Source organism: Phacochoerus africanus, chromosome 3 (genome assembly GCF_016906955.1).
Source record: "Phacochoerus africanus isolate WHEZ1 chromosome 3, ROS_Pafr_v1, whole genome shotgun sequence".
Taxonomy (NCBI): domain Eukaryota; kingdom Metazoa; phylum Chordata; class Mammalia; order Artiodactyla; family Suidae; genus Phacochoerus; species Phacochoerus africanus.
This window is the reverse complement of record NC_062546.1, coordinates 149,044,588-149,072,516: the sequence shown is the minus strand read 5'-3', so window position 1 is coordinate 149,072,516 and position 27,929 is coordinate 149,044,588. Positions and strand designations below refer to the sequence as shown.

The window sequence follows — 27,929 nt, the reverse complement described above, 5'->3', positions numbered from 1 at the left end:
AACTTAATCTTCTTACTGTATTTTTCATCTGTAACAACTAAAAGGGGAGGAGGAAGATAAAGGTAGAAATCTCAAAGCATTTAAAGGGCAAGACCCTTTGTTTAATGAGCCTTTCACATGCAGGTCAGTCTGGAGGATGGAGAGCTACAATGATCTGTTTGAAAAGATGAGGGGGTGTTGTAGGCAAAGTAATAGCCCCCCAAAATATCCAGGTCCAAATCCATGAAAACTTTGGATATTACATGGCAAGATGGACTTGGCAGATCTAATTAAGGATCTTGAAAAGGGGAGATTATCCTGGATTATCTGGACGGGTTCAGTGTAATCAGAAAGATCCTTATAAATGGAAAGGTGACAACAGAAGTGGAGGTCAGCATGTACAGCTTGAGAAAGCCCTAACCTGCCATCACTGGCTTTGAAGGTGGAGGAATGGAGCCAGGAGCCAAGGTATGTGGGCAACCTCTAGAAGTTGGAAAGGCAAAGAAATGAATTCTCGCCTAGAGAATTGTAAGAAAATAGCTTTGTGCTGTTTGAAGTCACTTAAGTTTGTGGTAATGGGTTACAACAATAGGAAACTAAGATAGGGGTTTGAATTTAAAAGGAGTCCAAGAAGAAGAAAATTCAGGGGGAAAAATGAAGGAATAAGGGTAAGCAGAGAACCAGTGGGGATGAGTAGCATTGGTAGAGGCTGAAACTTGCGGGGAAGCATGACCAGTGAGAAATTCCCAGGAATGGGGCAGTTAGAGGATTGTGTGAACTGTATGCTCTACTCAGTTTAAATATATTACATCTGCTTTGTCCTTTGCTCGATATTCAGCCTACTGTCTTCAGTTGCCACTCACACCTCATAAAACTAAAGATGTATGTTCTTACAGGCTGCCACTGAGAATACAGAGATGGAAAAAATAAGACATCTTTAACACTCAAATAGAAATATTCAAGTTACAGAGCTCCTGTCGTGGCTCAGTGGTTAATGAACCCGACTAGTGTCCATGAGGACGAGGGCTCCATCCCTGCCTTGCTCAGTGGGTTAAGGATCTGGCATTGCCGTGAGCTGTGGTGTAGGTGGCAGATGAGGCTCAGATCCCACACTGCTGTGGTTGCGGTGTAGGCCGGCAGCTACAGCTCTTATTCAACCCCTAGCCTTGGAACCTTCAAATGCCGTGGGTGCAGCCCTAAAATGACAAAAAAAAAAAGAAGAAGAAGAAGAAATATTCAAGTTATAAATTTGTTCTATTTTAAATGTTATTTCAGTAAAACTTGTTCCCTCACTGTAATAGGTTGAATAGTATCTCCTCAAAATCTGTGAGCATCTGAAACTTTAGACTGGGACCTTACTTGGAAGTAGTCTTTGCAGATACAGTTAGCTATGGATCTGAAGATGAAATCATGCTGAATATACATGCTGCATTTTCTGCATGGGCAATAAATCCAGTCACTGGTGTCCTCATAAGAAAGGAGAGGACATACAGCAACACAAAGAAGACCGTGTGAAAACAGAGGCAGAGATTACAGTGATAAGGAACACAAGAAGCCATGAGAAGCTGGGAAAGGCAATGAATGCAAGATTTTCCCCAGAGCCTTTGGAGGGGGCATGACCCTGCCAATACCTTAATTTCAGTCTTCAGGCCTCCAGAATGTGAGAGAATACATTTCTCTTGTAAGCCACCAAATTTATAGTGCTTTGTTATAGCAGCCCTGGAGACTAACATACTCCGTTATTAAATGAGGAAGATAAAACAGAGAATATCTGCTAAATGTCTCTTCTAGCAACAAAGTTCCATGAAGCTATGATTCTATGCATCCATCATTGTGCATTACAGTGATTTCTCATTTAATTAGGTAAAAAGAATTAACTATCATTTTAAAGTCTAGTGTCTGTAACATCTATGTTGTCTTAGTTAATCTCCCAAATGCCCAGTGAGTCACATGATACTGTCCTCACTTTACGAATGAGGATCCTGAGCCTCGGAGAGGTTAAGTAACTTGCACACGTTTGCAGGTTTTAAGTGTTGAATTTGTAGTTTGAGAGCAGCACTTCTGGCAATACTACCTGCCCTCCTGCCAGCTTAGGTCTTCAATAAGATTACATTATGATTTAGCATTGAAGCAAAAAGTTTTACCAAAAAAAAAAAAAAAAAACCAAACAACAACAACATGGAAACAATAAGTGAAATATAAATTTGATATTAGTGATACAAACATTTATTGTTAGAAAACTGGCCACAAGTCTATATGTTCTTGCAAACTATAATCAAGGAAGAAGCTCACAAGAAGATAAAGCTGTGCTATATTTGTTACTAAAACACATACTAAAGGATCATTTACCACATGCCAATTCATGCAACTGAAGGCCAGAGAAATTGACGAAGTCTCCACAATAAGTGAAAGGAATTTCAAAACAATGAGAGTCCAGTGTAACCAAATTCATGCATGATGCAGAACTGTTATTAAAGAATGGAATATCAATTTGTCAAAAATTTCCAGTATATTGGAAGCTGCTTAACTTCCAGTTACAAGTGATTCAATTGAGGAAAGAGGAAACTGAATTTAATCAAAGAGGAAGTGCAGAGAAAATTACAGGGTCTCTTTTTTTTTTTAAATTATTTCAAAATTTAGAACAAAGAAATTACAGTGTCTTTTGATATGCCTCTCCATGCCAAGATACTAAAATGATTAACCTCAAGAACATAGGTGACAAAATGTAGCATTTCAATGTGATGCCATGCTTAACATCAGAGTGATAAAACTTGCCACCATATTTAATTTTAAATTAAAAAAATAAAACTAAAGGTGGTAAACAGAGTTGGGGCCCCCATGACCTTCACCTTCATTGTCATATCTGTGGATATGTTACATTGCATGGCCAAAGAGACTTTGCAAGTGTAATTAAAGTTGCTAATCCATTGATGCTAAAATAGATTATTCTGGGATTAACTAGGAGGGCCCAATGTAATCACAAGCCCGTAAATACAGAGCTTTCTCCCAGTTGAGGATTGAAAAGAAAGTCAGAGAGATACAGAAGAAAGGGGAAGTCAGATAAATGTGAAGCATGAGCAGGATTTAGCATATTGCTGGCTTAAAAATAGAGAGGGTGTCAAGAAAACCAGTACCTCAGTGTTTCAACGACAGAAATTGAATTCTTCCAACAACCTGAATGAGCTTGTTTCTTCCCTAGAATCCTCAGAAAGGATTGCAATTCTGTCAACACCTCGATTTTGGTCTTGTGAGATCCTAAGCAATAAATCCATCTGACAAATGCCATGACAAACGTCTCATCTCCAGAACTGTGAGATAATAAAAAGATGTTGTTCACTGAGTTATATGGAATGATGGGCCTAAGGGGACCTGCTGTATTGCACAGAAAATAATATTCTGTGATAATCTATGTGGCAAAAGAATCTGAAAGAGAGTGAATCTGTGTACATGTATAACTGAGTCACTTTGTTGTACAGCAGGAATTATCACAGCCTTGTAAATCAACTATACTTCAATAAAAGTTTTTTTAAAAAGGTATTGTCTTAAATTGCTAGTCCTGTTCTAGTTTGTTATGCAGGAATAGGAAATGAGTGTGATATTAGTGTATGAGTTTGAACCCATTCTCCTATGAGAATGAGAGATTGAACTCAATGATGTTACTGTGTGTGTGTGTGTGTGTGTGTGTGTGTGCACATGCACATGAATACTCCTGCAGTTGGGTGTGTGTGTGTGTGTGTGTGTGCACATGCACATGAATACTCCCACAGTTGGATAACAGTTGATGAATGAGCCATATATAGCCATGTGGAACAGATGACCAGGAGCCTGACATAACCTTCCAAGTTATGTTAGGTGTTGACACAGTTTTTAGACACGTATCTCCACAGTAAAAGAATTGCTGGTGGCATCACTGGACAATAGCAGCCACTTAAAATTTCTGTCAACAAACCAACCAGTGACCACTTGAGGAAGGAATGTGAGTCTGATTGTTGCCTGAAAACCTGCCATGGCACCTCATACTAAGTTCAGCAGAATGGCAGCATCAGAACTTGGGGGCGGGGTCTGGCAACTCAGAAGAGAGTCCTGGACCTGATAGCAGAGCACCCTTCTAAGAAAGGCTGCATTCTAATGACTCAAAGGATAATACCTGTGAGCATCTAAGAATCTATTGAAAAGTGATTCAGAAGGGGGGCAGACACCAGAAGTAAGAGAGGCTACAACTCTATTATCAGTAAAAAGGTCACCACACCAAAAACCTATAAAAATGAAAAGACAGAGAACTATAACTCAGATGAGGGAGAAAGGAAAAAACCCAGAAAATCAGCTAAGCGATGAGGAGATTCTTAGCCTCCAGGAAAAAGACTTTAGATTGTTGATGCTGAAGATGATGCAAGACATTGGAAATAAACTGGAGGCAAAGATGGATAACTTACAGGAAACACTGACCAAAGAGATACAAGATATAAAACTTAAACAAGAAGAGATGCAAAATACAATAACTGAAATAAAAAATTCACTAGAAGCAGCCAACAGCAGAATACAGGAGGCAGAAGAATGAATAAGCGAGGTGGAGGACAGATTAGTGGAAATTACAAATGTGGAACAGAAAAGAGAAAAAAGACTGAAAACAAATGAAGAGAGTCTCAGAGATCTCTGGGACAACGTTAAACGCAGCAACATCCATATTAGAGGGGTGCCAGAAGGAGAAGAAAGCGAGAAGGGGACAGAAAAAATATTCCAAGAGATAATAGCCGAAAACTTCCCTAACATGCGAAAGGAACCACTCCCTCAAATCCAGGAAGCACAACGAGTACCATATAAAATAAACCCAAGGAGGAATACACCAAGACGCATATTAATCAAATTAACCAAAATTAAAGACAAAGAGAAAATCTTAAAAGCAGCTAGGGAAAATAAACAAATAACATACAAGGGAACCCCAATAAGGTTATCGGCAGATTTTTCAGCAGAAACTCTGCAGGCCAGAAGGGAGTGGCATGATGTACTTAATGTGATGAAAGGAAAAAACCTCCAACCAAGATTACTTTACCCAGCAAGGCTCTCATTCAGATTTGAAGGAGAAATCAAAACCTTCTCAGATATGCAAAAATTGAGAGAATTCAGCAACACTAAACCAGCCTTACAACAAATACTAAAGGAAGTTCTCTAGGCAGAAAAGAAAAGACAGCAACAGGAAACAAAAATTCCACAAATGACAAGGCTCACCAATAAAGGTATATATACAGTAAAGATACGAAATCATTCATGCACAATTATACCACCAAAATCAGAAATCATGAGAAGAGGTGGGTACAAATGCAGGACACTGGAGATGCACTTGCAATTAAGAGAACAACAACTTAATCTCATATACATATAGACTCTTAACAGCAAAACTTCAGAATAACTGCAAACCAAAAATCTACAATTGATATACAAACAAGGAATCTCTGGAGAAGAAATATATCTCATAGTAAACAAGTGCATAATCCACCATGAAGGGGATCATTTGACATCATTCTTGGAATGCTGAAGTCTTCTTACATCTGATTCTGATTTCCTCTCCATCAAAGAATTTATGATAATTATAATTAAATAATGCCACTGTACGACTAAATAATACAGTTCTACAATTGTATTATTAATAACCATTTCTCTCCATGGTACAATGTAAGGTCTATAATGTCTTGTTTATCACATCACCTAGAATGGTATAATGCCTTTATTGAAGAATCAATGAGATGTAACAAATTGTGAGGACATATTTATATAGTTACACTGTTTTTTAACCAATTTATGCATTTTATATTTTACTTATTTTCAGAGGGTGTATTATTTTTGTTATTCTTACCAGTTAAGTTATTCTTTTTACTATGCTATATAAAATATTTAATGGTATATAAGGCTTTCTTCTTTATAAACTTTAGTTGCATAATACACAAAATTTTAATATAATGCTAATTTTTAAAGAAAAATTGAAATGTAATAGATAATACTAAATAGTAAAGATGAAAGCCATACAAAATGTGATAAAGTATAGAATAAATTTCCTATTCGTCTCAGCATATTTTCCATTCCACTTCTCCAAAAAGAGTTGCTTAATATGTTTCTTAAGATCCATGATATAATAATGTGTGTGAATGTAATTGTGTTTAAATATATGTATTTTATTTTGTAAAAAAAAATTTAAAGAACAGGCATTCTTCCTAAGCCATGTAAACCAATCACTAGATATTATTGAACATGAAAAGAAAATTGTATATAGTGATGAATATATTTGCTTTGGAATTAGTTAACTAGCTATTTACCTACAATTATAAAAGAGCTAAGAAGATACAGCTGAAGGGTAAGATTTAAAATGTTCTTTAATTACTGTATGATAGATAGTTTCTTACCACTATGCACTCAGAATTGTCAATTCAAACTGTTTCCAATTTGAATTCTACCAAGTTTTCTTAATTAGTTTCTAACAAGATTTGCTTCATTAATGGAGTTTTTATTATTGTTGTAATTTAAAATAATTATGGAATATGTGCACACTCCTCAAGTAAAAAATAAAAATAAAAAAAATAATAAAAATAATTAAAAGGAAAGTGATTCAGAAGAGTGGCACTGAGTTTGAAGAAATTTTAGAAATACTTTAGTCAATTTATTTTACTTATAATTTTTCCTTTTATTTATAATGGATTTGTATAGTTTAAAATTTAAATTTTCCTCCAAGAATGCTGTATGATAAAATTTATGTCTAATCCAAAAGTTCTTTAAAATAAGGGAGTTCCCTTCATGGCTCAGCGGTTAATGAACCTAATTAGGATCCATGAGGATATGGGTTCAAGCCCTGGCCTCACTCAATAGGTTAAGAATTCAGCATTGCCCTACAGCAGCTGTAGCTCCAATTCGACCCCCAGCCTGGGAACCTCCATGTGCCTCGAGTGCGGCCCTAAAAAATCTTTAAAATAAGATTAAAATACTTTCAGTGATAAGCACACACTGACTTACTACAGCATTTTTTCTGTTGATGATATCATAGATTTAATAGAATAGTATGACTTTTCCACACACTGCTTTTCTATGGCTTTTCTAACCTTTAGCTCATCTACATCTGCCCCTAAGGGTACATATATCTCAAGTTAGAGACACACCTAGGAGACCTTTAGGGTTTCTTTCATTTTTAAGTTTGGATAGCCCTGTGATTCTTCTCAACATTAGTTTTCTAGGTTTCATGTTTTTTAGGTTAGAATACTGAAACATATTTCAATGCCTTATTGATTTTCTTCTTTTCCTTTGCAATTCTGTGTGGAATCTAGTTTTGCAAACAAATTACTCCTTCCAGCCTTCCTCACTTCTCTGTAACTCTTTCCTTTAGGCTTCAAGCCCCCATGGCCCAAATCTGGCCTTTTTTTGAGGGCACAGGAAGGACTGGTCTCCATGAGATGTGACTATATAATGAGACAAAACTATAGGATGAGCTCTGTTGTTGGTTCAAGGGTCTGTAAACAAGACTCCTAGAGATATTCTTTGTTTTTGTCCAGCAGCAATGATGTTTTCAGGAGTAAACTTGGGATAGGCTGTGTTAGCCTGGAGAGGCTAAGTATGATGAGTAAGGATTTTTTTTATCACAATTTACTGGCATTGTACCCTGCAGTCAGATGGTACATTTTATAATTCTGAGATGTACCTAACCCAGGCGAGGTGACCTCCAGCACTATCCAGATTGTAAATATGATTTGGGGCTCATGCTTTCAAAAGGTGATGTGACTCAGCCATACTTGGTCATTACCACTCAAAAGCATACTACTTTGATGAGGCTTTTGGGAATTAGAAATTCTGTCCCTACCTTGGAGAATGTTGCTAAATATCTTTACCATAAGTCCTAACTGTGCTGGCTTCACTGTGTATCCCTTAGATTGTGACTTCCAACCTAATTTGATTGTAGCCTATAACAAAAATACATTTTATATCCAAACCTAGTTAATGTACATAAATATATACACAAATGCACACACACATATACCTAAAACAAGTTTCATGAAACTATACTTACCTTTATTATGGAAGTATGTATTCTGATTTATTCTATTCTTCATTTTGGGGGGGGCGGGGGGTGCTGTACCCATAACATGTGGAAGTTCCCAGGCCAGGGATCGAATCCAAGCCCAGCAGTAACCCAAGCCACAGCAGTGACAATGCCACTGCTACCATGTTAGACCACCAGGGAACTCCTAATTTATTCTATTTTTAAGAAAAAACGAAAAGAAAAACAAAACCCTCCTCCTTTTGTGACCCACAAAATTGATTTCATGATTCTCTATTTTGTTGTGACTCACAACAAAACTTTAGACTTCTAAGCCATATCTGAGTTACACATGCAGTATATGTGTTGCCTCATTGATAACCTCATATTGGTTATTTTTTGTTTGTTTTGTTTTTTGTTTTTGTTTTGTTTTTTGTTTTTTCTTGGGCCACACCTGCAGCATATGAAGGTTCCCAGGTCAGGGGTTGAATCGGAGCTATAGTGGCCGGCCTACGCCAGAGCCACAGCAATGTGGGATCTGAGCCCACATCTGCGGCCTACAACATAGCCCACAGCACCACCGGATCCTTAACCTACAGGGTGAGGGCAGGGATCGAACCTACAACCTCATGGTTCCTAGTCGGATTCGCTAACCACTGTGCCACAATGGGAACTCCTCATACTGGTTATTTTTAAATATATAGTTGAGTGAAGCTGATTTTTCCCGAGCATTCCAGGACTTCTTCACTCAAATACACATCGTGCTTCAAATTAGGCATCTTGGGGAGTGGTTTATTTATGCAAGTTCTTTGTACAATTATTGAGTACAAGTGATTTAAATGTGTTAGAAAATCTTATTTTGGAATCTTAGGGGCATATAGAGTAATGATGTCCCCACATTATTTTTATTAGAGAGCAGACACATTCAGTCCTACCAGGCCTTTTGGCCACATTGTTTAAGTCCTGTACTAGAATCATTCTTATGTATACCTTAGTGGGTCAGTTCCTCTTCTCCAAGAAACTTAATGTGTCAATCTTAATGTGTCAAAATTAAATGAGCAAGAGTTCTCGTTGTGGCTCAGAGAGTTAAGGACCCGATATTGTCTCTGTGAGGATACAGTTTTGATCTCTAGCCTCGCTCAACGGGTTAAGAGATCCAACATTGCCATAGGCTGCGTCACAGATGTGTCTTGGATACGGTATTGCAGTGGATATGGTATAGTCCTCAGTTGCTTCTCTAATTCGACCCCTAGCCTGGGAACTTCCATATGCTGCAGGTGTAGCCATAAAAAGAAAAAAAAGTTAAATGAACAAAAGATTTTTTCAGGGGAAACAGCGTGAAGGATAAAGATTACTTTATCTACTTTAGCTATTTTAGAGTAACTTTCCTTCTATTCCTAGTTTGTTGAGATTTTTTTGTTGTGAGAGAGTATTGGATTTTGTCAAATGCTTTTTCTGTTGAAATGACTGCATGATTTTTTTGTGCTTTGTTCTATTAATATGGTGTGTTGCATTGATTGATTTTTGAATGTTAAACCAATCTTGCATTCTTGGGAAAAACCCCACTTGGTCATGCTGTATAATCTTTTTTTTTAATATGTTGCTGGATTAGGTTCGCTAATATTTTGTTGAGAATATTTACATATATGTATGTATTCATAAGGGAGATAGGTCTATAATTTTCTTTTCTTCTGATATCTTCTCTGGTTTGGTTACCAGGGTAATACCGTCCTCATAGAATGAGTTGGGAAGTGTTCCTTCCTATGTTTTGGAAATGAAGAATTGGTGTTTAAAGAAAAATTCTTCTTAAAACATTGGTAGAACTCACTAGTGAAGACATCCAGTCCTGAGCTTTTCTTTGTGGAAATATTTTAAATTATTAATCCAGCCTCTTTAACTCGTTATAGTTTTATTTAGATTTTCTGATTCTTCTTGGGTCTATTTCAGTAGTTTATGTCTTTCTAGAAATTTGTCCATTTCATCTAAGTTATATAATTTGTTATACAGTTATTCATAGTATACCCTTACCATCTTATTTCTGTAAAGTTGATAGGAGCACTCCCTCTTTCATTCCTGATCTTAGTAACTTAAGTCTTCTCTCTCTTTTTTTCTTGGTAAGCTTATCCATAGGTATCAATTTTATTATCTTTTCAAAAAACCAGCTTTTGTTTTTGTTGATTTTTCTCTATTGCTTTTATCTTCCCAGTCTGTTTATTCTTCCTCTAATCTTTTTTATGTCCTTCCGTCTGTTTGCTTTAGTGTGCTCTTAAGTTTAGTGTGCTCTTCTTTTTCTAGTGTCCTAGGTGGAAGGTGAGTTATTAATTTGAGGTCTTTTTTCCTTTTTTTTTAATGTAGGCATTTGTAGCTGTAAATTGTCTCCTATGCACTGCTTTTGCTGCATCCAGTGAATTTTGTTTTCATTCATCTCAAAATATTTTCTTATTTCCCTGTGATTTCTTCTTTAACTCATTGGTTCTTTAGGGTTATGTTGTTCTATTTTTAAATATTTATGAACTTTCCAAACTTCTTTCTTTTACTCATTTCTGGTTTCATTTCATTGTAGTTGGAGAATACTTTTTATAATATCAATCTTTTAAAATTTATTGAGACTTGTTTTATGGCCTAATATATGGTCTATCCTAAGAATACTCCAGTTGTGCTTAAGAAGAATGTCTATTCTGCTGCTATTGGATAGAGTGCTCTATAGCTCTCTGTTAGGTCTAGCTGGTTCATAGTGTTGCTCAAGTCTTTTACTTCCTTATTCTTCTTCTGCCTAATTGTTATGTTATTGAAAGTGTGGTGTTAAAATCTCCTGCTATTATTGCTGAATTATCTATTCTCCTTTCAGTTTTCTCAGTTTTTGCTTTACACATGTGGGACTCTGTTGTCAGGTGCCATATATTTATAATTCTCATACTTTTTGATAGTTCATTAATTTTACCATTTTAAAACACCCTTCATTGTCTTTATTAACTATTTTTTTCTTGAAATCTATTTTGTCTAGTATTAATATAGTCACTGAAATTCTCCTTTGGTTACTGTTTGCCTAGTATATATTTTTTCATCTTTTTACTTTTAACCTGCTTGTATCTTTGAACCTAAAATGTGTCGCTTGTAGACAACATATAGTTGAATCATGTTATTTTATCTGTTCTAATCGCTGCCTTTTGTTTGCAGTGTTTAATTCATTTACATTTAAAGTAATTACTTATAAAGTAGAATTTATGTCTACCTTTTTGTTACTGTTTTTTCTATATGTTTTGTGTCTTTTTGTCCCTCTATTCCTCCATCTCTGCCTTCTTTTGTGGTAAACAGATTTTTTTTAATGTGCTATATAAATTATCTTGTCATTTCTTTTACTATTCTTTTCAATAATTTTCTTAGTTATTGCCCTAGGATTACAATTAACATCTCAACTTGTAACAATCTAATCTGGATTAATACCAACCTAATTTATATAAAACACAAAATTTTGCTCCTGTATAGTTCTTTTCCTCCCCCCCTCATTTGTGTTATAGTTGTCTTACAAATTTTATTTTTTTACATTATAACCCCATAAAAAATTGTTTCATTATTCAGTTGTCTTTTAAATGAGATGGAGAGAAAAAAGAATTACAACCAAAAAATACATTTATGCTGTCTTTTGTTCTTAATATAGGGTTACTTTTATCAGTGCTTTTTAATGTCTTCATGTGGATTTCAGAGTATTCTCCAGTATCCTTTTATTTCAGTCTGAAGGCCTACCTTTAGTATTTCTTATAGGGCAGGTCTATGGGCAATGAATTTTCTGTTTTTGTTTATCTGAGAATGTCTTAATTTCTCCTTTATTTTTGAAATATAATTTTGCTTGATATGTAGTTCTTGGTTGACAGTCTTTTTCTTTCAGCACTTTGAATATGTCATTCAACTGCCTTCTGGCTTCCATGGTTTTTTATCATGGAGATATTGATCTTACTAAAGTTCATCTGTATGTGATGAGTCATGTCTCTTTTGTTGTTTACAAGATTCTCTCTTTTTCATTCACTTTCAACAGTTTGTTAATGATATATCTAGGTGTGGATCCTTTTGAGTTTATCCTACTGGGGTTTTGTTGAGCTTCTTGAATGTGTAATGTTTGCTTTAATCAAATATGTGAAGTTCTCTTCCAAATTTCTTCAAATATTATTTCTGCTCTTTTTCTTCTTTTTTTCTGAAACTTTCATTATGCTTATGTTTATATGCTTAATAGTGTCTCATATGTTTCTGAGACTTTGTTTTCCTTCATTCTTTTTTCTGTCTGTTCTTCAGACCAGACGGTTTCTATCTTTAATTAACCTATCTTCAAGTTCAGTGATTCTTTCTTGTGGTGTCTCAAACCTGCTTTTGAGCCCTCTTAGTGAATTTTTCACTTCAATTGTTTTACTTTTCAATTCTAGAATTTCTCTTTGATTCCTTTTTTAAATAATTTTCTTCTCTTTATTGATATTCTTTATTTGGTGAGACATTGTTCCCATATTTTCCTTTAGAGTTTTGTTTTATTTTGTTTTTTTGGCATGGTACCCTTTAATACTTTGAACATATTTATAATGGCTCATTAAAATCTTTATCTAATAAGTCCAAAATATGGACTTACTTGGGAACCATTTCTGTTGATTGCTTTTCCTATATATTTTCCTATTTCTCCCTCTTTCTCCCCCCCCTTTTTGGTTGAAAATTGAATAGTTTAAATAATATAATATGGAAACTCTAGCAATAAGACCTGCATTTCACTCACCCCATCCACAGTTTGTTGTTGTTTCTATTTGTTTCTGTTATTCCTGTTTCTGCTGTTTGTTGTTTAGAGACTTTCATAACTCTTTTTTTGTGTGTGGCAACTGAATTTTCTGCTTAGTTAGCTTAATTGTCAGCTAATGATTGGACAGAGATTTCTTTACAAAAAAAATTGAACCAGTAAGTCTTCCAGCCTTTGCTGAGGGGATCATGTAGGAGACACTTTCAGTTTTCTGATGGGAAGTTTACTTAGCTTTTACAGAGCTTCGGGGTCAACCAAAGGTGAGAGATTAGGGCCTTTTCAGGTCTTTCCTGGGCATACATACAATTCTAGTTTTCCAGAAATATGTCTGAGCTTTTCAAACCTCTCTAGGATTATATTGTTCCCATACTTCTCCTTTTAAGCATCATGGTCAGCTTCTTATTAGCTATAACTGTTTCTTTGCCTAAAGCAGTTGCAATGTTTGCTACTTTTTTTGTACCATAAATACCTGGGAGTAAAGGCTATTCTTAGTTAGCAAGCTCCATGTCAGGTCAAATAAAGATAAGCTCTCTGAGTGGAGGTTTCCATGGAGTTGCCAAACAGGTCAAATAAAGACTATTCTCTGGAAATGGGACTTTGGAGAGGTCCAGACTCATTTCTCCTCTGCAAGTGACTACTTGGCTTCTGGTTTTCATAGCTAACATGATTGTGGGCCTTTTGGTTTTCACCACTTCCCCAGAGCTAGCAAGAAGATGAGGATAATGTTAAGTTAAAATGTCATACAACATACTTTCCTTACAGAGATTCAGTTGTTTTTCTTGAATAAACACTTCTTGGATTTTTGGAAGCCTCTTTTTAATTTCCAGAGTTTTCAGAAAGTTAATTTTGACAATTTTTGCTGGTACTATCGTACTTTTATGGAGGAACAAATTTTCAAAGTCTTTACTCTGCCAATTTGGAAAGTCTCATCTCTTCTTCTTACCTTCTTTTCAATTTCTCTATTCCCTAGAGTAATATGGAATGTTAGACAAACTTACGCACTAATGTAAGATAATATTTCCACAATATGTCATGAATATTTTCTCTTTCTTCTACTTTCCTTCTTCATGGATCTTCTTTCTTTGACAGTATCTCTGCTAGGAAGCATGTGATGGGTATTTTTATATAAATAAAAACATGATATTTATTCTGATTTCAAGGAAATGAAGAAAACACTTATAACATTAAAGGTTAAAACAGCACCATCATCACCATGACCAGTCATTCTGGAACATAAAAAATTGTGTTGTTGTGTAACTTCCTTTAAACAAGAACCTTAGGACATTCTTTTTGACTGTCTATTGTTTGGCAAATTCAGGGCTGCTGAACCTTATGCCAATATTTAGAGAAGAAAGAAAGAGTTAATTGTTAAATTGTTATTTGAAGAAGGAAAGAGTCAGATGGCCCAACTGCCTTCTGTTGCTTAGATAGGAGGTGGTTCAGCAGGTCTGAGTTAGTTAAATGGAAGACAGATTGGTACAAGGACTGAGCTCTGAGTCTCCCTTTTGGTACCAAAGCCACTTCTTTACCAGGAAGCTCCACTATTACAGAGTTACCTAAATATTCCCCACCCCCTTTCCCTAAAAATATAGGAAGTGTTATTAGGATGGAGTGTTTACACTGAAACACTATGCCTGACCTGAGCACACATCTCAGAGAACCTTGTCACTTTGATACTTCCAGGCTTATATGGTCCCCACCCCCCACAAAACCCTATTTTATAGGTATCTTCCATGGCACTGTTAATATATGTGTCAACACTCTGTTTGCATGATGCTAATTATAAGAAATAAACATCAATGAAGAAGAGGAAATATTTGTAATAAAGTTTTGTGTCTTCTAAAATCTTAAGAAACTTAAGGAAACATATTTCCCAAACATCTACCTTTCACCTCTTAAATATATTTAATTTCTTACTTTCTCCTGCTGAAAAGGGAAATTCAAATGAAAGACAAACCCTCTCATTACCCCTATTTATTTTGGGCCAGTGGGCTTGTCACTCTAGTAAAATTGTCACAGAGGAAAATGAAAGCTATAAAAATGGCCCATGAACAACAAAGCACATGAATAAGTACTGAGATCAAACATAATAAAGTAGCCTATGTAGGTCAGCTGTCCCTTAGATTGATGCTACACAGCAAACAGAATTATGGCAACTCAGAAGCCTTAATGATTGTTTTTTATGCTTGACTCTCTTATTCTTGTAGGTCTGTGGTTTTACATGTGTTAGTTAATATTTTAACACATTGGGGTCCATTTCTCCTTTTTTGCTGTGTAGCAGATACCCAGGTCTTATGAGAAGATATGCCCTCAGACCAGAGCATATGGGTGGAAGTGTCCACAGCAGCCTCAAAGAAAGATGTGGTAGGGCTACTTGATACACATCAAAGGGTAGGATTTGTCCTTTATTATTTTTTTTATTTTTTAAATGATTTTTATTTTTTTCCATTATAGTTGATTTATAGTATTCTGAACTATGTCCTTTATAATCAGCAATTTTGCCAGCTAGCACCTTTTTTGTTTAGCGAATCTCCAGATCTGACAATGATGCTACAACCCCAGAAGATAAGCAGTTAAACAGAGCATGTCTAACTAGTGTTTTTAATAAAAGAAAAATCTTTGGTGTACAAGGAACTGATACTTATTGAGAGCTTTCTATATGCTCTGCATTCTTTAACATTATATTATTGTATCCTCAAAACAGCCCTGTAAAATTGGCTATATTTCTGTATTTTCTACTATAGAAACTAATAATCAGAGTTATTAAAATTATTTCCGTAGTCTCACAGCAAGGGAATGCTGGGCCAAGATATTAGGAAAACAAACAAAAAAACAAAAAAACCCAAACCAAAAAACTGGGACTTGCTTGCCTATGAAGCCAAGAAGTTGTCACTATATGACAGTAAATTGTAGACACCAACCATTCACAGTAATACCACCCATCTGAGAGGTACAAGATGCTTTCCCAAAGTGATACCAACTCCTTGGAATGATACATCTCATCAATCTAATTGTACAACTTGAGGAAATGAAGGCTAGAAAATGTGTTCTGGGAGTTCCCATCATGGCGCAGCTGAAACAAAGCCAGCTAGGATCCCTGAGGTAGCAAGTTCAATCCCTGACCTCGCTCAGTGGGTTAAGAATCTGGCATTGCAGTGAGCTGTGGTGTAGTCTGCATATGCAGCTCGGATCTGGCATTGCTGTGGCTGTGGTATAGGCCGGCAGCTGTAGCTCCAATTAAACCCCTAGCCTGGGAACCTTCATATGCTGCAGGTGCGGCCCTAAAAAGCAAAAAAAAAAAAAAAAAAAAAGAAAGAAATGTATTCTTTGATTGCTATGTCTTAATTTCTGATAACATAATGCCTAAAATGAGAGAAACATGATTGTGATGAAGTGTCTTCCTCAGGCAAGACCTTAAAGGCAAGTTCATTAACAGGTCCAGGTCATGATAAAATTCAGGAAGGTCTACAAATTAGAGCATCTTCTTCTCAGTATAGGAACTGACAGGCTGGTATTACTTGCTAATTACACTCTCTCCCACTACCTTTTATGTCTAAAAGACTTATTTGGTAACCTTCAAAGATATACTGAAGCCAGTAGGAAATTATGAATGTCCTACGCTTGGGTGTTTGACATTCTCCTGCTGGGGTCCTAGCTTTGAGTCCCACTGGTATTGACTTAGTTCCTTAATCTCCTAATTAAAAGATGACTTCAAATAAAGTTGCACAGCTCAAAGCTTCAGAAGGACTGAGGGACAGACAGGCTTACTTGAGAAGAAAAAGTAAGAGGGAAGTTTCTCTTTGTGAACCAAAGTTCAGACTGATCTCTAGTGAGTGAAGCAAGATGGAAAATATTACCAGGGACAACCTGTAGATCAAAGATGAGGTTTTATTTACAAAGCATCAAAAAGAACTATCTATCCTAAGGAGTCCTTGGTGTTCCTGACTCTTTACCTCTGTATTCTATACCCACTGGGTAATACTTATGCTCTCAGAGGGCAATTGACAATCATTCCCTGAGGATGAGAAAATCGATTGTGTTAAAACTTCTGTTCCTAACCCAATGATCTATTTTTAGTTAATGGTCACAGTTTTCATTAATGACTGTTTGCACATCAAGGAGAGTGTGTTAGTTCAATCATGAAAATGTTAAATTTGAGGTGCCTGTGGATAACCAGGAAGAAGTGTCCAGAAAGTGCTTAGATGTATATGTAGGAAACTCAGGACCCACCAGTCTGCTGATACGTGTGCAAGAATCATCAGTATAAATGTGGTTGTGTACATGCATGGAACCACACAAGGTATAGGTTGGCTTCTTCCACTGTAGTCTTATTTCTTCACCACTTCTACCATTTAGCCTAAGTTTTAGCTCTATGATTCATCATATAATAGGGACAGCCTCACATTTCTAAAGCTTTATTCCTGCTGTGCGTTTGTCTGAATTGTTTTAACCTTCTTTCTTTGCCAGGTGAGCTCTTACTTATCCTATAAAGATCGGCTTACGCCAGTTTCCTTTGTGAAGTGGTTCCCAAATACCACTCCCAGCCCAAACAGAACTGACCCTTCTTTTCTCTGTTCCTATCCTGTCTTGTACATTCTTCCTTTAGGGCATCACAATCCATCATCATGGTGAGCTCCCTGAAGGTGAGGCCCCTTTAGCTTCTGCCCACACCTCTTTCTGTACAGGGAGGGGCAGAGCTGAGCTGACCATCTGTGTATACATGGGTTCTCATGTGTCAGGGTCTTTTAGCAGAAAGAGAAGACCCTTATTGGTCATTTCCTGCAAGATTCACCCCGCTATTTTCCAGCCCTTAGTAGGGGCTCAACCAGTAATCATTCCTGAAGATTGGAATGAATTCCAGTGTTGAGGACAAGAACATAAATACAGACACAGTCTAACGATTATCATTATTTTATTCAGATATTTTGTCTTCTAATTTAGAGACTTTTTTTGAGAATTAATTTTTTAAAATAGTCTTAAATTTATTTTCATACAATTTTCCATGTTCCAACCTTTAGCTAAGATAGGTTGTTCAGACAATTGAAGATGGTGAAATTCCTTGTCCTGGGGTATTTTATTTTGTCTGGTTTTGTTTCCCTTGTATCGATTTCTCTCTCATGCTACTCTGTAACTTGTTGACCCTGAGGTTTATATCTACCTCACTGGCCCTCAGGCCCTCATTGCAGGGACAGCCACATTTCAGGAATTATGTGTTTTCTGTACTAGGGCAATTCTCTTTATCCCTCTGCAGTCAATATATTTAAGTTCATGAAGTTTTCTTGGAAGTCAGTGTGAGTCTCACACTTGAAAGCAAGGTACCACTGAGGAAAAGGAATCAAACTTCAGTTCTTTACAGGAAACTCACTTAAAAACCCACATTTTCCTATGCACCTGGTCCTAGTAAAATATAAGCTACAGGATTTCTTTACAATTTGCTTGTTATTTTAAACTAAACTTGACCTTAGGGAGGTCTACTTTTTAAAGAGTTAAATTAACTAGATAATTTCTACTTTTTAAGGAAGTGTCACTGAAATTTAGGTGACGATTATATTTATTTTACTTTTCCCAGACTCTTACTTCAAGGATTTTTTGTTGTCGTTCTGCTGTGTGTGTGTGTGTGTGTGTGTGTGTGTGTGTTCTCCATACGTCATATTTTTTTAACATGTCCACTGCTGGGGTCAAAATGTTGTTATGATTTAAATGTGAAAAGCTATTAAAACATGGGCAGATAGTAAAACAAACAAATGAACTTTGGAAATATTTTGAAGGTTTCTCAACCAAACCTGGTTTTCAGCCACAAATAAATGTTGTCAAGAATTCTTGGCCATTTTTTCCCATTCTCTCTGGTGCAGGGATATGCAGTAAGTGTCTTGGCAACATACATGCATATCCATCAACACAAGCACCATACATCCACTTGGATGTGATGATTGATAAGTGTGTCTTTCTTCTTGCTGAAAAACGGATCTGGCACACAGAAACCCGTTCATATACGGATGGCCTGCCCAGCCCTATCCCCAGCCTATATATAGAGAGAGGTGTGGGCAGAAGCTAAAGGAGCTGTTTACAGGGAAATTTATCACAATGTAGAGAGGGGTGTGGGCAGAAGCTAAAGGAGCTGTTTACAGGGAAATTTATCACAATGTAGGCACAATCAATATGGCCTTAGGACTTAGGGGTCAAAATGCTACAAAGAGCTTCAGGGACAGTATTCTTCTCTTACTCCAGGAAGCTTTGGCACCCTGGGAACCAATGTCTGGTCTTCCTCAAGTGACTTCCAAAGAGCCTTGAGTGAAAGTATGTCTCTCTAGAGACTGGGGATGGGAAGAGCCTTGGAAGTGTTGATGGTCTTGCAGTTATGCACATGGCAACTAAGTTCCACTGAGCTGACATGATATTATTTGCACCCCCAAGCTGTGGAGTAATCAAGTTATTGATGTGTTTCCAAACTTCAGTGACTCTCCTTAGGCTGATCATGGCACAAACGAAAAGCTTAGTGTTGAATTTGTTGGCCTTTTATATCTCTGGTCCGATTTGGGGGGCTCTAGCACATTGGTTAATTCAATTTGGAATTGGTTAATTCAATTTTATCAAACCTACAATGTCTCTGTGAGAATTAGAAAAAGGTACCCCTTGAGAAACCTATTTTATTTTACTTTATTATAGGCACACTTGCAGCATATGGAAGTTCTTGGGCTAAAGATTGAATCTGAGCCGCAGCTGTGGCAACGCCAGATCCTTTAAGCCACTGCACCAGGCCAGGGGTCAAACCTGCGCTTTCGAGGCAACCAGAGCCACTGCAGTCAGCAATGCCAGTTTCTTAACCCACTGTGCCACAGCAGGAGCTCCCATAAACCTATTTTTAAAAAGACCTATTAAGAAGTATCAATCTTGAGCCTTGTTGGAGGAACAGGATCCAGAATGCTCAGACCCCATAGCCAAGAATATTCTGGACTGGCTTTCATACTCAAGAGGGCTATTAACCAGCTCGGACACATCTAGGACAGGGAAGATGAGAATAAGGAAGGTGTGTCACAAGGGGAGAAGCTGAAGGAATTGGAGAGTTGGATAAGTTGGAAAATTATGATTTTAGGTGGCAGACTATAGGGAACATGTTAATCTTGTCAAACATTTCAAGGGCTGTCAGGTCTTGTAGCTCAGTGGCTACAAACCATGGGACTGGGAGGGAAGGATGATGATTATTGGAAAGTAAATTGAGCTGCCCTCAAACGGAATGGAATATTTTGGCAGGTTATGAGTTCCCTGTCTCTAAAGGCATTTCAGTTTGATATTGATGTCCATTTATCATATGTGTTGAAGAAGAGACTGAAGTATGACCACTGTCGACCCTTACAGTGTCTCTGTGAGAATTAGGAAAAGGCACCCCTTCTGATGCATGCAGCTCCAAGCCAACATGTGCAATTAGGCTAGATTTTAGCACCAATTCATTCCTTCACAGGGCAGAACCTGCATAATATACATAGTTGTATCCCTGATCTTACCATATTCTGTTCCAACAGGAAGTCCGTTGAAAAGGAGGAAACTACACAGAATAAAAGGGTCCTCATGAATCAGGAGGGGTTGACCTATAGGAGGACCTTAATGAAAGAACTGATCCTTTAAGCTAGGTGTGTCCCTTAAGAAGCAGAAATAATGTGGGGGTTTTGTTTGTTTGTTTGGTTGGTTGGTCTTTTACCCCACCCACCACCACCAGCATATGGAAGTTCCCAGGCTAGGCATCACACTGGAGCCACAGCTGCCAGCCATAGCCACAGCCATAGCCACAGCAATGCTGGATCCTTAACCCACTGAGCAGGGCTAGGGATTGAACTCACGTCCTCATGGATGTTAATTGGGTTCGTTACCACTGAGCCTCAATGGGAACTCCAAGAAGCAGAAATAATTTGGGCCTTTTCTTTTTTTTTGATTAAATCCACAATCTGACATTGCTAAAATGTCATATGCAGAATTTACTATAGATGTTGTTTTAAAAGGTGATACTTTTTAAAAGTGTTTACTTTGGGCTAGATAATATGCTAAGTACATGCGTAAATTACTGCCTTAATATGCCCAACAACTAAGTGGTAGTATTATACCCATTTTACAGATGAGGTGTAAGCAACTCGTCTGAGATTGCTTTCCTTAGAAGTGGCAGGAGAACATGTGGGTCAGGAATATCTGACTCTGAAACCCATGGATCGTAAAACAAAATGACCCTTTTTTTTTCTTTGTCTTTTTAGGGCCACACCTGCGGCACATGGAGATTCCCAGACTGGGGATCGAATCAGAGCTGCAGCCACTGACCTACACCACAGCCACGGCAATGCCAGATCCGAGCCATGTCTGCAACCTACACCACAGCTCATAGCAACCCTGGATCCTTAATCCACTGAGCGAGGCCAGGGATCGAACCTGCATTCTCATGGATACTAGGCAGATTTATTTCTGCTGAGCCATGACAGGAACTACAAAATGACCCTTTAAAAAAAAAAAAAAAGAAAAGAAAAGAAGCAAGATTTTGAAAGCTCTAAGTCAGGGTCATGAATCTGCATTATAGTAAAACATTCGGATTTGGAAGGCTGAGCTGGTACAAGGGCAGGAATGTGATATAAATACCTAAAATGACAAATCAACCTTCCTGACTGTTTCTCTAACCATCCTGTCACCCTGGGCATTAATCTGTGTACCTATGCAAGATTAAACTGAAGAAATGGAGAGGTGGTTTTCAGAAGATTTGTTTGCATTATTGCAGCTTTAGATCAATTCAACTCTCATCTCCTCTCTGAAACCTTAGCTTCATCTGAAGTCGTAGCCTCACCTGAAGTGGTTTCTCCCTCCCTGCTCTTCTTCTGCATTCATGGTTGGCAACTAGTCACCACAGCCATGTGACAGATTTTGCATTTGAAATTTGAACTGGGTATTTAAATTGTTCATTGTTTCAATGGCAGCGTGTTTATTTCTCATCTCTCCATCTAGGTGGCAAGCTTCGTGAGGGCAGAGATCATAGCTTATACTTTCTAGAAACCACCTTAACAGTGCCTGTGCTCAGAGCTGATCCTCTTACACCATGTACAGTTTTAGAGTGATTTCAATACATATGCAGCATGAATCAAGCTAGATTCTAAGTAGGTGTAGATTAGAAGGATTCTTTCAGGCGCCCCTGCTCAGTAAATGTTTCCATCATCTTCTTCTTTAGGGATTCTGTAAGTAGAGACATAAAGCTCTGGATTGTCAAATCCAGTATTTTTAACTCACTCTTCTTTGACTGCAGCCTGACACTGAGATGTTTATTACCTGCAGCCTCTCCCTTCCTAAAGCTTTCTGTGATGTTGAGTGGCCTTCCTTCTTTTTGGTGAAAACCAACTCTTCTTGCTCTATTCCTACCCATTGACTCCTCCCCAGAGGGGCAACGGGGTAAACAATCATCTGGGACTTTTCACACTCAACTCAAAATCCTGTTTCCACTTGAGAAAGTTGTTTAGAATCTCTGAGCCTCAGTTTTCTGATCTGTAAAATGTAGAGAATTGTACCCATCTCATAGGCTTTATAGGAGGAGAAAACAAATTGGTTAGGTAAGCACCCAGCTTCCCTTGACCACCGTGGGTGAGGATAAGTCTGCTTTCCCTTTTTTTGCTTTCTCTTTATCCCCTTCCCCTTTATTACTCCCCTCTTCTCCTTCCTTCCCCTGTAGATTTGCCTATATATTCTATCCTTGAGCAGTCTCATCCATTTTATTCTCCCCGAAGATAATCCCAACTCTGTATCAGTATTTTCAGTCCTGAAGACTGGGTATGGGTTCTGGTCCTGGATTTTCAATCAAAAAATAACGTGTTCCGGGCTCACAGAATTTCTGTCATCTTCCCTCATTTCCCCAATTCTCTAAACAGTTCCCTTCTGCTGATAGTGCCACAGGCATGGAAGAAGGAACATAATGTACGCCAGTGCTGCCTGCCCACCAAGCCCTGCGGAATCTTCTGCAGCACCTCCTGAGTGGCCAGCATCACCACCTTCCACTGTTCGACCTGGTCGCTGGTCTGCCAGGACCTCTCTCCACCTTTGGTCTCTCTTAGCCTGTCCATGCTCATTCTCCCTGGACTCAGCTTCCCAAGGTCATAGCTCGAGTTCTGGTACTTCCCAGCTCAGTACTTTTTCACAGCTCCCATTACCTGTAACTGAGCCCTCAACTTCTTAGTCACAGCCTCCACCTTTAAGCTCTGATATCCTGGTCAGTCTTATTCCCCCACAGCATGAGTCCCATGCTTCCATCGGAGGCAATTGCTCAGCGTGCCAAGAGCACACCCTTGCACTCTGCTGCCTTCATGTCCTTTGTTCCCGTGCTTTCTCCTCACCCTTCCATCCTCTCCTTGCCGAGCTCTTGCCCATCCTGAGACCCAGCTCAAAGCTTTTTGACACTTGTTTATAAAGCTGGTTCCTTCCTTAGCCCTCTCCTACCCTGAACGTTTCTGTCTCAGGTTCTTTCCCTGGCTCGTCCCCAGGGTCCCACTGCAGCACCTCTTCCCACCACACACTAGGTCAGCACTTTCCACACTGTTTTATCACAGAAGATATAAATAACAATTTGGTACACAGGCAACACAGGATAAATGGATAGATCAATTAATCACTGCAAGAAATGATCAGCCTTCAATCACACTCATTTATAAATTGAGAAATGACTTCATTAAGTTGGATCCTCATACCAGGTGTCTTATCATGTTTCTTCCCATATTTTGCTTTCACTGCAGCACAATGTAAAATTTCACTTCTCAAGGGTATAATATAGTGAAGAGAAAATAAAATGTGGACTTTTTTGTTGTTCCTTTGTTTGTGTGAGAAAATAAAGTCTTCATCTTCTCTTTGAAGTCCTCGACTTTTTCCTTTGATTTAGGCACCATCTAAGAAACACAACACTCTGCTTTTTATTAAAATTTCCTTTTTTTTTTCCAGCCAGAGATCCATAGAGAATATGTTTCTGTACCAGGCTCACAGTAATGTTTAATTTGCAATAAGGGATGAATAACATCACAAATGTGTGTTGAATTTATCAGACACAGACCAGCAATCATTACAGATGAGATATATCAATGATGATAAATAGTGTATATTTCCCTCTCCTTCGCGCATCCATAGTCTCTCCATGCCAGTTTCTGGCATTCCCAGTATGCCACAAATTCCACACAGGCATATTATTTCATAAGAACAGAGATTTTGTACAGAGTTTAGTGTTTTTCTTGCATATAACACAGCTTAGATTTAAAAGTCAATAGCGTTATTATTCTTGCTTGTTGTACATGCATTAATACCTCCAGGAACCCATAGGGTTCCATAGAGTGTAGTTTGTAAAACTTTGTCCTAGTATACTTGCCTTTGTTTACATAATTTCAGCTATTACCGGCCAAGCCACAGATCTAACATCCTTCATGAAAATCTTCCTTGGTATTGCTAATTTAACAGTTTTGCATTTCCACAGCTCTTGGCATTAATCACTATGGAACTGGGGAAGGAAGACAGAAAGGGAGGGATGGAGTGGGGAGTCTTACTAATTCTTGCGGAATTTCTGTAAATCTGTTGTTTGTGGTGAAAGTGATACAAGAGAAAGTTCGCAAAATTATTTAGCCTGCAATTCCTTGATAAAATCAAATATGGATATACTTTAAATTTTTAAATTTTAATCAAAAGATGTTTTTTGTTTTTCATTTCTTAAAGTTTTATTGAAGTATAGTTGATTTACAATGTTGTGATAATTTCTGCTGTACAACAGTGATTCAGTTATACATATACACACATCCATTCTTTTTTAGATTCTTTTCCCATATAGATTATCACAGAATATTGGGTAGAGTTTCCTGTGCTATACAGCAGGTGCCCATGGGTCAGTAATTCCACATACCACAATGTGTATAAGTTAGTCCCAAGTCCCCAGCCACCACTCCCCTCCTCACCCCTCACCTGTCCCCTTTGATAACCATAAGTTTGTTTTCAAAGTCTGTGTCTATTTCTGCTCTGCAAATAAGTTCATCTGTATCTCCTTTTTTTAAATTCCACATGTAGGTGATATCATAGAATATTTGTTTCTCTGCCTGACTTACTTCACTTAGTATGACAATCTCTAGGTCCATCTATGTTGCTGCAAATGGCATTATTTCATTCTTTTTTATGGCTGCGTTCTGTGACTAAGGTCACTTAGCCGTTTTTACTGAGGACCAATATTCCTGCTATAAGTGTAGTTTTACAGGGTTTGCTCTCAGGAAAACTGGTATTTCTCTCTTCTCTTACTACCTACCTTGGTTTTCTGACAGTTTCAAAGAAAGCATGGAGAAGTCATCATACTCTGATTGGCTAATAAATAACAGTGTTGCTGAGCTTGTGGCTTCTACAGGCCTTCCAGTGAACATCAGTGATGCCTACCAGGACCCCCGCTTTGATGCCGAGGTAAGAGGCAACGCTGGTGCAGTCTTAAAGTTCAGTTGTCACCTTGTTGATAGTTTGCTGGCTGGAGCAAAAAGGGACATGTTACTCCTGAGTTTACTGGCAATTCTCCATCTTTCCCCTGTGCTCTGATTTTTAGCAGCACCTCCTGCTGATAGGAAAGATTCTTTTCTCTACCCTGCTTTGTGGCAAAATGGCTATAGAGTTTCATTGCCTGTGTTTGAATCTTGCCAAATATATTGTTACATTTTGCATGACTCTGAACTTTATGTAAATTGAATTATGTTGTATGTATTCTTCTGGTACTTGCTTTTTCACTCAGTATATGTTCTTGAGTCACATGAATTTGTAATTCATTCCTTTATTTTCACTGCTGCAAAATATTCCATCGTATGAATAAGCACCACTTTTTTTATCCATTATAGTATTGATGGACATCTGGATTCAGTGTTTCACTGTTACATACATAACTGCCAAGGACATTCTTAGCTCTCTAGACTGATGTTCTTCTATGATTGGGAACTTTTTATATTAAACATATAATTAAACCCATGCATTATATATACCAATGCACATTTTATATTAAACTATGCCTTGGGAATTCCCATTGTGGCTCAGCAGTAACAAACCCAACTACTGTCTATGAGGGCATGGTTTCAATCCCTGGCCTCATTCAGTGGGTTAAGATCTGGTGTTGCTGTGAGTTGTGGTATAGGTTGTAGAAGCAGCTCAGATCCAGCGTTGCTGTGGCTGTGGCATAGGCCAGCCACTCTAGCTCTGATTCGACCTCTAGCCTGGAAACTTCCATATGCCAGGGGTGCAGCCCTAAAAAAAAAAAAAAAAGATGTGGTTAATAATAAACATGTGTATATAACATAGTTATTTCCCAATAGTTGCTAGAACAATTACCATATTTTAAGAGATTGCTCCCAAGAAACAGTACATTGGCTTCTGTTATTGTTTAATGTTGATTATGTGGGTACATTGTGCTGATACACAGAATATATTAAAACAGTATAGATTCTGACTTGGCAGAAATTTAAATTCTAAGATAGTATAGAGTGTCATACAGATAAATTTACATGAACTTATAAAATGCCTCTGCACGTGTGTGTGTGTGTGTGTGTGTGTGTGTATGTGTGTGTGTGGTGTGGGTATTCAGTAAACTCCAATATTGAATTACTAGGTTGCCAAGCTAAGGTCTGAAGAATAACAGGAGTGCTGTGGTGAGGAAAGGTGAGGAGATGTGTATTCCAGGCAAGGCTGAGAGTTTAGGGACTGAAAAGAATTCATGTGGCTGGAGGGCCTTACAGATGAGGCTGAAGAGGGAAGCAGGTCATATTATCCATAGGCTTTGAAAGCTGTGTTAAGAAGCTTGAGTATTTGGAGTTCCCTTGTGGTGCAGCAGGTTAAGGATCCTGTGTTGTCACTGCAGCGGCTCAGGTCACTGCTGTGGCGTGGGTTTGATCCCTGGCCCAGGGACTTCCATTTACTATGGGCATGGCCAAACAAACAAACAAACAAAAAAAAAAAAAAAGGAGAAGGAGAAGAAAAAAGCTTGAGTATTTATATTAGGCAACGGGGAGCCAGTAGTTGAGTTTTAAATGGGGGAGAAGCAGGAATTATACTTTGGAACAATTGCATTGGCTGTAGAACAGAGGATAACTGAACATTTAGTATGAAATTAGAGCTGGTCTATGACTCCAAACATAGACAGGGATTCAGTCCTAGTGTCTCAGACTCCACAGCCCTACCTTTGAATCCTGCCCTGAGCTGTCTTCACTGTCTGGAATCAGATACAACAATGGTAGGAAGGTTGGAATCCAGGTCGAATTGAAAACTTCAGCCAGATCTCCACAATCTCTGCATGGAAATCTTAGATTCTCTAAACTTACCAAGTTCTCTATAGCTTCCTAGAATTCTCTTCCCCCAGGCTACATCATCTTCATGTTTTCTATTCATTTTTGAGCATCAGGCTGAGATGCTCCTACCTTGGAAATCCTTTTGTGAACTCCCTGTCTGTGTTGGGGGTCTCACCAGTGTGCTCCCTTAGCTGTCCCAGTGCTGACCACCCTGTAGCTCTTTTCACTGCTGACATACTATTTCTGACCTTTGAGATACCTTCCTTGGGAAAATACACAGTCCACAGCTTCTTTAGTTCTCCTTCTGTAAGGAAGGGCACCACTGCCTTGGCTCTGTGATTAGCAGAGTGAACTGGATTATAGGTGTCAATATTTGTATGCATTAGCTTTTTTTTTTTTTTTTAAGGCTGCTCCTGCAGCATATGGAGGTTCCCAGACTAGGGGTCTAATTGGAGCTACAGCTGCCAGCCACAGCCACAGCCACATCAACATGGGATCTGAGCCGTGTCTGTGACCTACATCATGGCTTACGGCAATGCTGGATCCTTAACCCACTGGGTGGGGCCAGGGATCAAACCCACAACCTCATGGTTACTAGTGGGATTCATTTCTACTGCACCACAATGGGAACTCCCTGCATTAGCATTATGATTGGGTTAAGATTGATGTTATAAGTTTAGCCTTTTGCTATGTTTCTTCCTTCCTTCATTTTAGACAGAGAATACTGAAGAATAGATTTCTAAATACACAGTTTTATGAAGAGATGCTCTCAGTGTTCTATTATTAACATCAGTAATAGCTGGACAAAGTGGTCGATTGGTCAATTCCAACCCCAAATTGTTGATTCCTACCCGAAATCACTGTGCTAAATTTG

At 38.0% G+C, this 27,929-nt stretch overlaps 1 protein-coding gene across 2 annotated transcripts in view; it reads left to right on the top strand.

The window, feature by feature from the left end:
- The window catches only part of PDE11A (phosphodiesterase 11A), a 424,697-nt gene that overhangs the window by 206,204 nt on the left and 190,564 nt on the right, over positions 1-27,929 (top strand). For both annotated transcript variants that reach the window (XM_047772960.1, XM_047772959.1), the window contains exon 6: positions 25,064-25,196. In XM_047772960.1, coding sequence (XP_047628916.1) covers positions 25,064-25,196 — 133 coding nt within the window. The remainder of the gene's footprint in view (positions 1-25,063; positions 25,197-27,929) is intronic.